The 18,405-nt window shown below is 42.5% G+C and overlaps 1 protein-coding gene across 1 annotated transcript in view; it reads left to right on the forward strand.

Annotated features, from left to right (window-relative positions):
- The window catches only part of NBAS (NBAS subunit of NRZ tethering complex), a 1,303,215-nt gene that overhangs the window by 378,580 nt on the left and 906,230 nt on the right, over positions 1-18,405 (forward strand). The window contains exons 26-27 of the mRNA XM_082252487.1: positions 12,858-12,991; positions 15,299-15,361. Coding sequence (XP_082108613.1) covers positions 12,858-12,991; positions 15,299-15,361 — 197 coding nt within the window. The remainder of the gene's footprint in view (positions 1-12,857; positions 12,992-15,298; positions 15,362-18,405) is intronic.

Below are 18,405 nucleotides of genomic sequence, written 5' to 3' on the forward strand. Positions count from 1 at the left end.
GGATCCTCTCCTCTGATGCGGTCAGCGCGCCCTGGAGACTCCACACCCTCAACACCCTCCACGCAGAGCCCTGATAAATCGAGGCCTCGATGGGATGAAAGCCAAACAGCCCCTGACATCCCCGAACATGGAGGTGAGCAATAATTCCAACCCATGCACCACTGCCTGGGCCTATCTCCCTCCTCCAGACCCATTCGCCTCCACTGCTACAACAGGGCAACCAGTGTCAGACACCACCCTTAAAGAGATGATGTCCATGTTAAACTCCTCCATGCAAGCTAATATTGCTGCATCAATATCATACTGCCAGAAAGAATTACACGGTCTAGGGGATCTAGTTCACACACTTGAAGATAGAATGGAGGAATTTACCACCTCATATAATGTACTAGTGGACTCTCATACATCCCAGCAAGACGACATCCACCGAATCCAAGCAAAATTAGCAGATGTAGAAGACAGATCCAACAACCTTAAGATCCATGGCATCCCAGAATCTGTTCAGCCTAACCAACTGACTGCCCTCATTTGTGAGAGACTTGTTTCAGAAAGCGGTCCCAGAACTCACTAATGCGGATCTAACCATAGATCGGATTCACCACATTCCCAAGCCCTCCTTTCTCCCACAGGAAATACCCCGTGATGTGCTGCTCAGAGTACACTTTTTTCAGACCAAAGAGAAAATTCTGGAAACATTTGGGCACAGAGACCGCCTCCCTGACCAAGCTGAAACATTACAAGTCCTTCCAGTCTATTCCCAGTACACTTTGCAGCAGAGACGCAATCTCAACTCTATAACCAAGGCCCTCCGCAACCATAAAATCATCTATAAATGGAAATACCCGGCGCGGCTCTGTGTAACCCACCAAGGCACCACATTCCATATCCCTACCGTAGACCAAGGGATTCGCATGCTCCGCCAATGGGGAATTGTACCGGATCCTCAGGACATTCAACGCGCAAACAATGCACCACCGATCCAGCATGTCCAACCTGACTGGCACGTAGTGTCAAGATCTTCAAGATCTACTTCCCAACACAAGTGACAGCACTTCTTCTCACTCTCGCTGGGTGTATCTGTATCTGTCCATACCTTGTTAGATGAGCACCTGCCACCTCGCTCCTGACCCCCACTGCCTTTGCAAAACTAGTTGCACACCAGGTCCTACCAGACCAAGTTTTTTTTACCCTGTGATGCTCCTTTTTTGTTTGTTTTTTTGTTTGTCAGTTTTGTTTGTGCCACTTCTTCACAGTTATGGCCACTGATCCATGGTTTGGAACCCTTTGTTGCCTCTTGCTCGAACCATCAATGACATCTTCACCAGGATGATGATCTGAATCGTATCTTCTTGTCCCTGCTGAGATCGGATAATCTTCTATCCATTGCTCCACGTATGCCGGTCCCTCAGGTACTCTCTTCCATCTACCTTTTACCACGTTTGTGTTGCTGCCAGGAGTTCTACTCCTTACTTCACGGCTTCTCCTGCGAGGAACTACACACTGACAGTATGTATAATACTCCACGCACCCATGTCATTCTCTGTTTTAAGCTACCATGCCCTTACAACTTCTTTCCCTGAACGTTAAGGGGCTTTAACCACCCTGTCAAGCGTTATTCTATGTGGCAGGAAGCGGTCACCTCCAAAGCTGATATCCTAGCTTTTTCCATGCCTCTTCCACGGAGAAGAAGAGGGGCGTGATGCTGGATTTCGGCTCCTCTGTGTCCTTCGCCTACTCCAAGTTGGTGCAGGACACAGAGGGCCGGTATATTATCATTGTTTGTATTATTGATAACTGTTCTCATACAATAGTTAACGTCTATGCTCCTAATAAGCACCAGTTGAGGTTCTTAATTAAACTCTGTGTGAAGGTTGCTAAATTGAAAGTGGGAAAATTGATCATGTGCGGTGATTTCAATTTGGTGATGAACCACGTCATGGACTCCTCTTCCAGGGGTGAATCGAAACTGCCTTCTCTTGCCACCCTAGCACATTCCGAGGGGCTCCATGATGTGTGGCGTTACCAACACGCGGAGGAGCGGGACTACTCTTTCTTTTCTCCTTGCCATAATACATACACTAGGATTGATATGTTTTTCGTAGACTCCGCTACATTGCCCTTAGTGCTTGACACCTCCATATCACCCATCACATGGTCTGATCACGCTGCTGTCCTCTTGTCCCTGTCAAATAACCCTGCTACCCCCTCATCATTTGTGTGGCGCTGCAATAATGCCATCCTTTCTGACCCAGATTCACTCAAATACCTGCAAACCCAGTTGCAAGAATTCTTTGACACGAATGCCACTCTTGGAATGTCCCCATCCATTCTGTGGAATACACATAAGGCGTTCATTAGGGGCATTCTGATTCAACTGGGATCCCGCCTCAAAAAGAAGCGCCTAACTAAATTACACAGCCTTATTAATGACATTCGGTCCCTAGATGATATCAATAAATCAGCCCCATCTGCCGCTAATGCATCTAAGCTTACATCGCTCCGTTCGGATCTGCGTAGAATATTAAAGGAACAACATGACAAACTACTTGCTCGCCTCCGCTTGCGATACTACTCGTCCCACAACAAAGCAGGCAAGTTCTTGGCTTCCAGGTTGAAAGCGAGAAGAATAAAATCCAAAATTGACTCCATCTCCCATCCGCACACGAATACCAAACTAACCCATCCCCAAAAAATTGCAGATGCGTTTGCGGACTATTATAGTTCTTTGTATAACCTGAATGAAGACTCACATACCCCCCAACCTACAGAATCAGATATTCACAACTTCCTTCGGCAACTCCGTTTGCCGGCACTTTCCGTAGACTCATTGACACAACTTAACTAACCGTTTACATTATCCGAGCTAACAAAAACACTAAAAGCTCTGCCCCTGCACAAATCGCCGGGCCTCGGCGGTTTGACAAACGAATATTACTGCACTATGCAAGCTATATTAGCACCACATATGCTACATCTCTTTTCCACCGCCATCACCACCGGCACCCTACCTCCCGAGATGCTCCAGGCTAATGTTATTACCCTCCCTAAACCTGGTAAGCCCCCGACGACACCAGCAAATTTCAGGCCTATCTCCTTACTAAACAATGACGTTAAAGTGTTCGCCAAACTCATTGCAAACAGATTAGCCTTAGTTCTCCCCACGTTGATAGCAGAAGACCAGATGGGCTTTATCAAGGGCAGACAACCCCCAGACGCCACTAAGAGAGTGGTAAACTTGATCCACCATGCAGAACGTACTAAAACGCCTTCTCAGCTTCTGTCTATAGATGCAGAGAAGGCGTTTGACCACGTCCACTGGGGGTACACGAAAGCAGTACTGCAAAGATTTGGCTTCTCTGGTCCGATTCTATCTGCCATACTTACCCTCTATTCCTCCCCATCGGCCAAAGTATTGTCAGCTGGGATCCTCTCCAAACCCTTTCCTATAACAAATGGTACCCGCCAAGGATGCCCTCTGTCGCCCCTCATATTTAATCTATTAATTGAACCCCTAGCAGCATCTCTCAGACAACATGCTCTGATCTCTGGCTTTAAATTTCCTTGGTCAAACCATGTTATCCCGCTGTTTGCAGACGACATAATTCTCAGTCTCACTAACCCGGTCATCTCACTCCCCGCAGCCCATGACATTCTACAAACCTTTAGTGGTATTTCATACTATAAAGTGAATTTCAGCAAATCTGCCATCCTAAACATGGGCTAAAACAAGACCACCAGTTCCCACTTAAAATCCACTTTACCATACACATGGTCATCTTCACCCTTACACTACTTAGGAATCAACCTTACCTTTCCCACTGCCGGCCTAGTTCCCTCCAATATGACACCCCTTGTTTCGGATATTTCCAAGGACATCGCCAAGTTCAAATCTACTGAACTGCTGTGGACTGGCAGAATTGCTGCATTCAAAATGGTTTGTCTCCCCAAAATTCTTTACATATTTCGAACCCTTCCAGCACCAATACCCCGTAAATACATCACGTCCCTTGAGAGACTCTTGCGCACATTTATTTGGCAAAAAAAAGAGCGAGATGTGCATATGCATATATGGTGAAGCATAAATCGGTGGGTGGCATCGGTATCCCTGACATTCTCGACTATTATCACGCATCTCGCTTGGCACCGCTACAACACTGGTTCTCAAATCACCTCAATCTCCCGTGGATCCCTATTGAATCCACACTATCTAAAGTGGAGGACCTCGGTACCCTGATATTCGCAGACAATTGGAGGCAGATCCCCCTACACTCTCTTCCCTTACCTACCCAAGCGACATTAATTTCATGGAGACATCTCCTTACCCAACTTCCCCCGATCAACGTTTACCGTCCCAGCTCAAATACCAATAACCGTCCTTAAAACCCTCCTCCCCTGCGTCAACATCTCCAAATTTACCTCAGCAGGCATATACAATGTAGCACAGCTGTACCAAGGAGACACAATCAAACCGTTTACGGCCCTACAACAAGAATTCAAACTATTTCCGCAGGCCATCTTTCCTTATAATAGCATTTCCAGTTTCCTCCGTAAATCTCCCCCACCCAAGATGCACCTACCTTCACCAATATGGCAATTCCTCTCTAACCCCTTACACCATATGAAAGGCATCTCCATGTTTTATAACTCTATATGACAAAAAAACCACGTTCAGCAAAACACCGCACATGATTGCATGGGAAAAAGACCTTAAGATAACCCCCACAGAAGCACAGTGGAAACTGGCTATCCGAACATCTTACAGCCAACCCAGTGTGTTTCCCACTGGGAGCAGGCACAAAAGGTCCTTACCCGCTGGTATTTAACACCATACCGCTTGTCTAAAATATATGAATCTCAGAGTCCCTTATGCTGGAGAAATTGTGACCAAGTTGGTACCATTCTCCATATTTTTTGGATGTGTAAAGGCTTGACCAGCTTTTGGGGAAAGGTATTTGAGATTATTTATACTATTACTGGTATATTGACGCAACCTAATCCTGCCTTAGCCCTTCTTAACCTGGGAATTGACCTAATACCGCACCAAATGAGAACAGTCGTAGTACATGTGCTGATATCGGCTAGAACCATTATAGCACATTATAGGAAACAATCTATTGCTCCATCACACTTGGAGGTTATGAGACAGATTAATGTTCAGTATTCTCTAGAAAAGGCATACACTTTCTCTATCCTTAGAGGCCCAAAATTCCACAAAGACTGGTCAACGTGGACTCAAAGTAATTATTTTGTTCCCTCCTTTTGATTACTCAAATGTTGTTTACTTGATTCTGGTTCTGATTTTACACCTTTGGCATTTGTTACTGTTCTGGAAAAATACCCTGTACCATGGTATACTCACCATTGCTATTTTTTGTTTGTCTGTTAATTGTTATATGGAAAATATTCAATAAAAACTATTGAAAAGTTAAAAATTGTCGAACAATTTCACAATAATGTTACTCAACATTAACTTACAAAGAGTTGAAATATATCATCACCTACAGTATATAATATCATCAAAAGATAATGAGAATTTGGAGAAATCTATGTGGACAAGAGACAAGGCCGAAACGCAACATTGTATGCCTGTGATCTTTGGGCCTTCAGACGGCACTACATTAAAAACAGGCATGCATTCTTACACAAATCACTGTGAGCACAGCTCGCCATGCCATCCAAAAATGTAAAGATCTATCATGCAAAGAAGAAGCCATATTTAAACATGTTCCAGAAACACTGCCATCTTCTCTGGGCCAAAGCTCATTTAAAATAGTCTGTTGTAAAGTGGAAAACTGTTCTGTGGTCAGACAAATCGAAAGTCAACATTCTTTTTGGCAACTATGGGTGCCGCATCCTTTGGACTTAAGAGGAGAGGGACTTTGTGGCTTGTTATCGGTGCTCGGTTCAAAAGCCTGCATCTCTGATGGTATGGGGTGTAATAGTGCATATTGAATGGGCAGCTTGCTCATCTGGAAAGGAACCATCAAAGATGAAAGGTATATCCAGGTTTTTGAGCAGCATATGCTCTCATCCAGATAAGGTCTTTTTAGGGGAAGCCCTTACATGTTTCAGCAAGACAATGCTAAACCACAGTCTGCATCTGACAACAGCATGGCTTCGTAGTAGAAAAATCCAGGTGGCTAAATGGCCTGCCTGAAGTCCAGACCTTTCACCAATTTGAAATTTTTGGTGCATCTTGAAATGAAAAATACAACAAAGAAAACCGAGGACTGTTGAGCAGTTAGAATCCTATTTCAGGCAAAAATGGGATAGCATTCCTCTCCCAAAACTCCAGCAAATGGTCTCCTTAGTTCCCAGACATTTACAGAGTGTTTAAGGAATTGGGGATGCTACACCCTGATAAACCTGTCCCTGTCTCAACTTTTTGGAGATGTGTTGTTGCCATCAATATCAAACATAATTATTTTTTCTTAAAGTTTCTTAAACTGGTACATTTTCTCCTTTTAAACATTTGATATGTTTTCTACTGTTAACAAAACATGGGTTTATGAGAATTGCAAATCATTACATTCTGTTTAAATGTAGATTTTACATAGTGTCTCAAAGTTTTTGGCATTGGGGTTGTACGTTCTTGATCAGCTTCTTCCCCAGGCCACAAACATTTTGCAACTTTGCAACTGAAAGAATTTTGCATGGGATAATGATAACATAACATTTTTTATCACTACTTATACAAGAAGCTCACAAGAAGTCATTTCTGCTACAGGGCACAATACCAGCTTCTGACGCCAAGGTTGTCATTTTTTGCATAGTACACCTTTACGTCTATTGATATTTTTATTGAATAAATGATTGAAATGACAGTTTTTACTTATGACCTTATACAAATATATCATCCTTTCAAACTCTGGTTTGTCAAATAACTTGAAAAAGTCAACAGTTTTCATGAGGTATCTTTACATTTTCATTTTAATAATTTTTTATTGGATTTTAACAAGAAGATACATATCATATTGTATAACAACATGACAAAGCAGATGCAGAGCTATCAAATGTCAGAATATCTATACAAGCCATATATAACATAGGAAATATAACAGTTGGTGCAAACATACAAACTGATTTACATACTAGGTGTAGGATCTCAGAATTGCTCTAGCTTACTTTCTGAGTCACAGAACTTTAAGAGAGAGAGAGGGGAGATGGAGGTAGGGAGAACAAGAATTGCACCGAGCGGTAGTTTTCAGACCTATGACCGTAATGAGGATGCAAGTTATGCGAGTACCAGATCCTCCATGGGACCCAAGTATCAAAGGGAGCGGGTATATGCTGCCCTGGTGGGAGCCAGCATTGCCTCATATGTGTAGTTGGTCTGGATTAATTGGACTATATTCTCCACGGATGGGGGGAGTGGTAGACTTCCATAAGCTAGTAATTGATAGTCTTGCAGTCAATAGGATGTTGGTTATAACTGTACACAAGTGTGGGGGTTTTTCAATACAAACGTTGAGTAGGGCTAAACCTGTATACTTTTCACATGATTGTATGTTCATTTTTTTATATATAATTGCCTATAATAAAAAACAGAACAGATTTTTTTTCATTAAAAATGTGTACTAAATAATAGCCTCATGTGTCCTTAACCACTTGCCGACCGCCCATAGTAATATTTCTCCCCTGGGTCCAGCCACGTAGATCTACGTCATTGGAGGGGGAAGTGGTTTCGGCGGCGCGCCGTTGGAGGCGCACTCCCGCTGTGTTTAGACACAGCGGGAATCGGGCCAGGGGGAGGAGAGGTGGCGATTTCAGGGAAACTGTGAGAAGACCCACCTGCTTATGTAAACAAAGCAGGCAAGTCTTCTCAGTGACAGGCAGGAAGAGATCAGCAGATTCAGCATAGCCGAAACTGCGATCTCCCTGCCTGTTACAGAACACCCCCCCCCCACACACACACACACACACACACCAGTAAGCGTTAGGCATACATTTAACCCCTTGATCACCCACAAAGTTCCCTGCCAGTGTCATAATTACAGTAACAGTGCATATTTTTAGCACTGGAAAAGAGGATTGGTGTGAAGCACCAACCAACCTACGCTAATGAATAAAAATTAAATAAATAAATATAATATTTTTGGATTCCTGTGTTATTATGTGAAATTCCTTTCAAACTGTGAGCTGCAACGTAAACGTGATATACGTGGATAATGTTTATGCAAAAAGGGGTACGGCGCTCATACAAACCATATTGTGAATCAATGTGATAAACAGAAATTGTCTGTTAAATGATTAAAAAGACAAAAAACACCAGGCTGTGAAGTGATGGGTGAAATATAGTGACAATATATTAATAATAAATAAATAGAGTCTCTAGTGCAAATCGCCAGCAAGAGAATGTCCTAAAACTTGATAGGAGAATGTGTTCCTTTAAGCCTCCACCTTCACTCGTTCACCCAGTGAGGGCAAAAGGTACTGCTTACCAGAGATATGGGACCCCTTGATTATAGGGGGTCACATGAGCGTAATCCTCTTAGCAGCCGATCAGACCAGACAAATCTCTCATCAAGAGATGTCCACATTAAAATTGGCAATAGATGTAAAGGAACACTCTCTCACAAGGGAAGTGTATAGCCAAGCCGTATCATTAGATTAGGACCATGACATGATTGGAGAAAGGAGAGAAGGCTCTCATGGCGTAGTATCTCACATAAAAATCGTTTAATGATTAAAAATGCACTTATTACATCACAGTAGATATAAAGCCTTTAGTGTAAGGAATCGCGGTATTCAAGGAATGGAGACGCCGTTTCCGCGTTCCATCTGCGTTCCACCTTGACCGGAACTTCCTCTAGGTTACGATCTCACATTCCCGACGCGTTTCGTCAGCACACCGCCAACGTCATCAGTGGTCATATTTTTAGCACTGATTACTGTAGTAATGTCACTGGTACCCCCAAAAGTGTCAAAAATTTAAGGGGTCCGATCTGTGTGCCGCAATGTCGAAGTCCCGTAAAAAATCGCAGATCACCGCCATTACTAGTGAAAAAAAAAAAAACAATAAAAATTACTTAAATCTTTCCCGTAGTTAGTAAATGCGATAACTTTTGCGCAAACCAATCAAAATACGTTTACTGCAGTTTTTTTTTACCAAACATGTAGCAGAAAACAAATTGGCCTAAAATGTTAAAATTTAGATTTTTATTTATTTTTTTGAGAATGTCATATAGCAGAATGTGAAAAATATTGTTTTTTCTTTTTTTTTTTTTTTCAAATTGTTGCTATTTTTTTGTTCAAATACCACCAAAAGAACTATTGTTTTGGTACAGTGTCCCTGTCTTTCCCTGGTTTCGGCGGCGCGCGCCGTTGGAGGCGCACTCCCGCTGTGTTTAGACACAGCGGGAATCGGGCCAGGGGGAGGAGAGGTGGCGATTTCAGGGAAACTGTGAGAAGACCCACCTGCTTATGTAAACAAAGCAGGCAAGTCTTCTCAGTGACAGGCAGGAAGAGATCAGCAGATTCAGCATAGCCGAAACTGCGATCTCCCTGCCTGTTACAGAACACCCCCCCCCCACACACACACACACACACACACCAGTAAGCGTTAGGCATACATTTAACCCCTTGATCACCCACAAAGTTCCCTGCCAGTGTCATAATTACAGTAACAGTGCATATTTTTAGCACTGGAAAAGAGGATTGGTGTGAAGCACCAACCAACCTACGCTAATGAATAAAAATTAAATAAATAAATATAATATTTTTGGATTCCTGTGTTATTATGTGAAATTCCTTTCAAACTGTGAGCTGCAACGTAAACGTGATATACGTGGATAATGTTTATGCAAAAAGGGGTACGGCGCTCATACAAACCATATTGTGAATCAATGTGATAAACAGAAATTGTCTGTTAAATGATTAAAAAGACAAAAAACACCAGGCTGTGAAGTGATGGGTGAAATATAGTGACAATATATTAATAATAAATAAATAGAGTCTCTAGTGCAAATCGCCAGCAAGAGAATGTCCTAAAACTTGATAGGAGAATGTGTTCCTTTAAGCCTCCACCTTCACTCGTTCACCCAGTGAGGGCAAAAGGTACTGCTTACCAGAGATATGGGACCCCTTGATTATAGGGGGTCACATGAGCGTAATCCTCTTAGCAGCCGATCAGACCAGACAAATCTCTCATCAAGAGATGTCCACATTAAAATTGGCAATAGATGTAAAGGAACACTCTCTCACAAGGGAAGTGTATAGCCAAGCCGTATCATTAGATTAGGACCATGACATGATTGGAGAAAGGAGAGAAGGCTCTCATGGCGTAGTATCTCACATAAAAATCGTTTAATGATTAAAAATGCACTTATTACATCACAGTAGATATAAAGCCTTTAGTGTAAGGAATCGCGGTATTCAAGGAATGGAGACGCCGTTTCCGCGTTCCATCTGCGTTCCACCTTGACCGGAACTTCCTCTAGGTTACGATCTCACATTCCCGACGCGTTTCGTCAGCACACCGCCAACGTCATCAGTGGTCATATTTTTAGCACTGATTACTGTAGTAATGTCACTGGTACCCCCAAAAGTGTCAAAAATTTAAGGGGTCCGATCTGTGTGCCGCAATGTCGAAGTCCCGTAAAAAATCGCAGATCACCGCCATTACTAGTGAAAAAAAAAAAAACAATAAAAATTACTTAAATCTTTCCCGTAGTTAGTAAATGCGATAACTTTTGCGCAAACCAATCAAAATACGTTTACTGCAGTTTTTTTTTACCAAACATGTAGCAGAAAACAAATTGGCCTAAAATGTTAAAATTTAGATTTTTATTTATTTTTTTGAGAATGTCATATAGCAGAATGTGAAAAATATTGTTTTTTCTTTTTTTTTTTTTTTCAAATTGTTGCTATTTTTTTGTTCAAATACCACCAAAAGAACTATTGTTTTGGTACAGTGTCGCACGACCGTGCAATTGTCACAACCATAAAAGTGACAATTCTGAAAAAAATATTTCTCACATTCTGCTATATAACAACCCCCCCCCTAAAAAAAAAAATGTAAATATCACATTTTGTTATCCTTTTAGGCCAATTTGTATTCTGCTACATATTTTTGGTAAAATAAAATCGCAATAAGCGTATTGTGATTGGTTTGTGCAAAAGCTATCGCGTCAACAAAGTAGGGGAAAGATTTGTCATTTTTATTTATTTATTACTAGTAATGGCGGCAATCTGTGATTTTTAGCGGGTTTGCAACCTTTTTGACACTTTTGGTGGGGACCAGCTAAAAATATGCACTGTTTCTGTAATAATGACATTGGCAGGGAAGGGGTTAACCTAGTTGGTGATCAAGGGGTATCACATTTAGTAAGCCTAGGGGCGTGTTTACTAACCGTGGGAGGGTTGGGCTTTTGAAATTACCATAGAGACCTGTGATCTTATATAGAAGGATCGCAGGCACTCTGTGATCATTTCAGAGAGAAGAACGGTTAGCTTTGTTTACAACAGTTGCCCGTTCTCTCTCAGCGGGGAGCAATCACGGGTGGCCGGCGGCAATCATGGCCACCGGCCCCGTGCATCGGCATTCCCCGCTGCCGAGTGGGGGCGGGAGTGCACCGCCTGAGGCACGCGCTCGCCCCCCAGCACCAGGATCCTGACCGACATACCAACATAACGACCCCAAACACACCTCAAGAATACCAATGCCTTGCTAAAGAAGCTGAGGGTAAAGGTGATGGACTGGCCAAGCATGTCTCCAGACTTAAACCCTATTGAGCATCTGTGGGGCATCCTCAAACAGAAGGTGGAGGAGTGCAAGGTCTCTAACATCCACCAGTTCTTTGATGTCATCATGCAGGAGTGGGAGAGAACTCCAGTGGCATCCTGTGAAGCTCTGGTGAACTCCATGCCCAAGAGGGTTAGGGCAGTGTTGGAAAATAATGGTGACCACACAAAATATTGACACTTTGGGCCCAATTTAGACATTTTCACCTAGGGGTGTACTCTCTTTTTTTGCCGGTGGTTTAGACATTAATGGCTGTGTTAAATTATTTTGAGGGTACAGCATGAAAAGATATAATAAAATATTTACAAAAAATGTGAGGTGTGTACTCACTTTTGTGAGATACTGTATGCATTAATACAAATACTATAATAGAACTAACAAAACTTAAAAATATGAATCAATAAAGTAAAAAAAAGTCACCTGAATTGCTCTCAGACATAACAATAAACAGACTCAGTGCTGGGTGACAATCACTTTGTCTTTGGTTGATTTTACCTGGTTTGGTTTGTCTGTGCCCCATAACAATTTTCTGATCAATGTTGAAGAGCTGGACAGAGGAAGAGTTGCTTTGGTTGATATACCAGCGCTGTGAGAATATTCTATAATAAGTGATTTATTTTTTCATAGCTTAGCAACAGCTTTGAATAATTAAATGGTGACAGCATGTTGAAGTAATAAATTAGGCTGTACTACAGATGTGACAACAATAAATCACACTTTATCTGCATCATTTAAGTTCCAGAGATTAAAAGATTCTGTGAGCGGCTTTTAATCCTTGATTAACTAATTTGACTTTGGGATATTTCAGGTCGTAATTGTTTGGAGGGAAGTGCATGTGGACATGAGGAAAATCACAAATTCGGAATCCTTGTGTTGTGCTTGGAGAGCACCCTTCTATCATTGCACTGTAAAGAAGGCATAGATTACCAGACATTTATACATTACACATTTGAAATATTACTCTTGGCTCTTTCTTATATAAGTGGTAGAATTGGATATGATGCCAGGGGTGACTTTTTTAAGCAGTTAGGATCCTCTTTAGTTGTCTATTGTTGCTAAACTACAAAATATAACTGATTGTTTTTTGTTTTTTTCTGCTTGTGTTCCCTTTTAGTGGCCACAGAAGCTAATTCCTGATCAGGACCAGCTTATGATCATAGCTTTGGAATCCATCTACACTTGTGAGCGAGATAACCAGCTGTCCCTCTGCTATGACATTCTGGAGTGTTTGCCCCAGAGGGGTTATGGGTAAGAGATCCTCTAAGTCAGCCTTTATTAACTAGGGTTCCACCAGAGGTTGCTAGGGGTTTCTTGAACATTGAGTAATTTCTAACCCTAAGGTATGCAACTGCAGACACCAAAGATAATTTTTAGCTATCTGTAAGGTGATCATTCTTCCTTCTAATCACCACAGAAGGAAGCATTCTTCCCAATGGCCACCAACATAGGAGTCGTTCATCACACTGACCACTTATGTAAGAAGCCTTTGTTTTTGCTGGTTGTTCGGGTCCTCGGGAGACCCAGGAACCGCTGTGGATTCTCACATACCCATTGTAATGTGACTAATCTGGGCCCCCTATTAGGACTACGCTCCTTTTGAATTTTCTTTTATATGTTAGGCTGCCGTTGGGTTGCGGATCACCTGGCTTCCTTTGCCTTCAATTCAACTTGTATACCACCATCGCTTTGTATGTCATTCTTGAGGATTTATTCTCATACTTTTCTTAAGAGTTTTCTGAGACCTTCTGTTCTTATTTGTTCCATTCCAGGGGGCTGGCTTTTCCCAATGCAGGTTCCTATATACTTGTCTCCCTACAGCCCAAGGGGATGTGATGGCAATATGAGATACTAAGTCAGATGTTGGCAGACGATCCTCTTAACCTTGTTTTCATACATTTTGGGCTGTTTTTTACCCTTATGATGTGATATGTCTATAATTTTAAGAAATTTGTATAAAAATATACATTTTTATATAAATAGTTTGTCTATCCATTTGAAATGTGAGGTATCAGGGGGTCATCGTTCAACACCCTTATCTTTTTTTTTTTCTGCTTCTATTACACTACTGGGTTGATAACCTCCCAATATGCTTTTCTCACTTGACCTTTTTACATACCATTTTATTATTGCTACTAAGAAACATTCTTCCCACTGACCACCAAAGTAGCGTCCCACTGACCACCAATGTAAAAGGCATTATTTTCACTGACCACCAATGTAAAGGGCACTTTTCTCACAGGCCACCAATGTTAAAGAATTCTTCCAGCATGCTTCCAACTGGCCAACAACATAAAAGGCACTCTTCCCACTGACCACCAATGCAAGCGGCACTCTTTCCACTGAGCACTAGAGATGGGGGTGTTAGGATCTTACCCACCAGGAAGCAGTCCTAGGCAGTGAGACATTTCCCAGCCCATAGCTGTACGTACACACGCTGCCTATGATTGGCGGTGATGCATTCATATTCTGCAGTTCATTCTTCACTGTAAGTTAGGGTTAACTGTAAATTCACGGTTTTATTCAAAGTGCCGTCTGAACATTTTTTATTATCTCTGATTTATTTTTATATTAGGGCAAAAAGAGTGGACTTTTTTTTTTTTTTGTTTCAATTTTTATTGTTTGAACAAAGTAAGAAATATAAACGTGAAGAACATGCAATATGGGCGAGGAAGGAGAATACAAAAAAGAAAAACAAATGTAATTTCATTCAGTTGTAAAAGAGTGTGGACATAATACAAAATTAGAGCAGTTACGGTCTATGAGAGAGATTGCACAAGTGACAACTACACAGGGTTATACGCATTGAGCATAAAATAAAGCATTATCAGGTTTTAGGATAGAATTTCCCCTCAGTCCATATTTTCCAGGATTTATGAAACTTTTCAGTTTGTGATATTACATAAGAGTACATGTTTTCGTAAGAGAACTGGGTGTTAATGAGGGTAATGACTTCTGAGGAGTTGGGAGCTTAAGTATTGGTCCAGTTTTTTTTTTTTTTTTTTTTTTAATGACCGAGAGAAGAGCTGTTTCAGGCAGTTTGTTATCACTGCAACAATTCAGGCTTCCTTTTTTTTATTCAAATTTTTAAGGATGGAAACGAGAATCTGACTGGTTGCTACAGAGAAGTGAAAATTAATCCTTCAAGCTGAATTCTGGGAATTGCATGAAAACACCCTTGGGTCACTAAAATGGAACTAGCATAGCAGGTGAAGGTTGCAGATGCTTGTTCAGGTTAATGAGTCACCTAGCAGTAATGACAGCCCAGCATATTCAGAAATCGCTACTGTCACATATTTCTACCCTGCCTAGCCCCCTTTAAAGTAGTAAAATAAGTTATATTAGGCATCCAATACATACAGTTTTTTTGCCCTATCATCCAAAGTCTCACTTTAGAAGTACCCTCTGAGGGCCCAGCCAGTGCAGTGGAACACGGTGTCAGCTTTGATAGAAGACTTAGTTATTGTTTGTGTCACTCAGCAATGCTGTATTAATAAAAACAGGAAATTATTTTCAGCAATCTGATTTACAATATCTTTTTCATCCTCTTATTCCCAGCACAGAGACAGACATAACAAAATCCTTGCATGACAAGGTAGATCAGCTGGAACAAATCCTCAGGTAACATATTTTGTTTCATTATCCTATGCTGCTTCAGTTCGGGAGAACTATTTGGAGATTAAATGAAAAAGCAATTTATTTTATTTTTTTAAGTTATGCTGTAGATTGGTTTATAATGCATGAATTAATTTGTAGTAGCAGTTTTTATTTTAGATAGGTGGCATGGCAGAGTATTTCTATACTTAAATGGTGTCAGCACTTTACTTGTGGTAGAGCGTATCTGCACTTTCCTGACAGTAGTGTGTATCCGCACTTTACTGGTGGTAGAGTGTATTTGCGCTTTACTGGTGGTACAGTATATCCTCGTTTTACTGGTAGTAGAGTGTAGCCTCGCTTTTTCTGGTGGTAAAGTGTATCCACGCATTACTGGTGGTAGAGTGTATCCTGGCTTTACTGGTGGTAGAGTGCATCCACGCTTTACTTGTGGTAGAGTGTATCTGTGCGTTACTGGTGGTAGAGTGTATCCACGCGTTACTGGTGGTAGAGTGTATCTGCGCGTTACTGGTGGTAGAGTGTATCCGCGCATTACTGGTGGTAGAGGTTATCCACGCATTACTGGTGGTAGAGTGTATCCACGCATTACTGGTCGTAGAGTGTATCCGTGCGTTACTGGTGGTAGAGTGTATCCGCGCGTTACTGATGGTAGAGTGTATCCGCGCATTACTGGTGGTAGAGTGTGTGACGAACGCCCATCTGCTGGGACGTTTGTCACGGGTTACTGGAGGAGTGTGGAGGCCAGCCGCCTGCCGACGGACTACGGCCCTGGCTTGTAGGGGAGCACGGCTCTGGTTTGCTCTGGTTGGGGGTGTATGCTGGGGGACCCTTGGAGTACTGTTACTTTGGACTCAAATCCATGTCACCCCCAAGATACACACTCTGAGTACTCCCTTCACTTACTTATAGACATACTGCCTATTTTCTGTAAGTATATTATAGGCTGGCTATCATTCACCTATCTCTTACTGTTTGTAATAAGACTTTTAACCATTGCCCTTTAACCAACACGGTGAGCTTGCTGCTCCACACTTTTTAACAATTTTATAGCATACACCCTGATCCTCTATATATTATAATGCTGGCTTTACAGCTTATGCATTTATGGTGTTCTAGATCATGTTAGTTATGTGGTTTACCATTTCTTATGAAGGTCAGGATCAATTTTGATTATATTTGTTTCTAGGACCTCAGTTATCTTATTTGATCCTCTTTTACCTGACTACCAAAGACCTAATCTAATCTAAATGGTTACTGAATGGTGAGCTCTTAAAGTATCTGATTTTTACTTTTTACGTTATTTCTATGTATCACTATGTACTATGGTATTTATGCACATTCTAATTTCTTTATTTAATTATATGGGTTGGTGTTTTATATCTATCACTCAACTTTATCAGTTTTTTTTACAATTCTGGGTGTACTAGGTTTGAGGCCCATTCACCGTGGTGCTCTTTCTTTCAACTCAGTGGATACAGTTTATACAGATATGTGATATTTTTCTTTTATATCTGTAGAGGCCACATATGGCCAAACATCTATACCAGGCATCACTAAATGGCGGCCCGCGGTCCGTTTCCGGCCCCCCTCCTTCCCCCTCCCGGACCGCAGCTGTCTCGCCATTTATCAGCCTGCTCTCCTTTCAGCTGTGATGATTTCTTTGCAGAGCCGACAGCGTGAGGCAGGACAGCTCTGAAGGGAGGGCGGGAACTGCCCGAGGTAAACAGCCAGTGATTGGTTGCCAAGATGAATGGCAGTCTAAGCAACCAATCACCATCTTGCAGCTTCCTTCCTCCAGACCTGCTATGCCTCGAGTTCTCCTGGCTGTGTAAGGTAGGGGAGACATAATGTAGGAAGGGGGAGAGACACTGAGTACAGCAAAGAAGAGTACTCTAATGTGTATGGGGGCTATGTACTCTAATGTGTATGGGGGCTATGTAATCTAATGTGTGGGGGGGCTATGTACTCTAATGTGTGCGAGGGCTGTGGACTCTGATATGTGTGTGGGGCTGAGGACTCTGATATATGTGTGGGGGGCTGTGGACTCTGATATATGTGTGTGGGGGCTGAGGACTCTGATATATGTGTGTGGGGGCTGAGGACTCTGATATATGTGTGTGGGGGCTGAGGACTCTGATATATGTGTGTGGGGGCTGAGGACTCTGATATGTGTGTGGGGCTGAGGACTCTGATATGTGTGTGGGGCTGAGGACTCTGATATGTGTGTGGGGGCTGAGGGCTCTGATATGTGTGTGGGGGCTGAGGACTCTGATATATGTGTGTGGGGGCTGAGGACTCTGATATATGTGTGTGGGGGCTGAGGACTCTGATATATGTGTGTGGGGGCTGAGGGCTCTGATATGTGTGTGGGGGCTGAGGACTCTGATATATATGTGTGTGGGGGCTGAGGACTCTGATATATGTGTGTGGGGGCTGAGGACTCTGATATGTGTGTGGGGCTGAGGACTCTGATATGTGTGGGGGGCTGAGGACTCTATGTGTGGGGGCTGAGGAGTCTATGTTGGGGGCTGAGGACTCTGATATGTGTGGGGGGCTGAGGACGCTGATATGTGTGGGGGGCTGAGGACTCTATGTGTGGGGGCTGAGGACGCTGATATGTGTGGGGGCTGAGGACTCTGATATGTGTGGGGGCTGAGGACTCTGATGTGGGGGGAATGGGGGTTAAGGCTGAGTACTCTAATGTCGGGGGGGGGGGTGAATACTGTAATGGGGAACTGAGGACAATGTGGGGGAGCTGAGTACTGTGATGAGGGGCTGAGGATAGTAATGTAGGGGAGTGGGGTTCTGTAATGAGGGGATAAGAAGGGTGTTGATGTTAAGGGGGTATGATAACACAAAGGGGATCTTGGTGAAGGGAAGGGAACTGTGATGTGCAGTGGACAATGTGGAATAGATGTAAGGATGGGATTGTGATATGGGGCTCAGTGTCACAGGTAGGTCAGCCCATTCATTTTAATGGGCTGCACTACCCATGTGAAATGCAGGAAAACAAGTCCCTGACCCTTTTTTTAAATTGCGCAGTACCAAGC

Source organism: Pelophylax lessonae, assembly GCF_965119305.1.
Source record: "Pelophylax lessonae genome assembly, chromosome: 3".
NCBI lineage: Eukaryota > Metazoa > Chordata > Amphibia > Anura > Ranidae > Pelophylax > Pelophylax lessonae.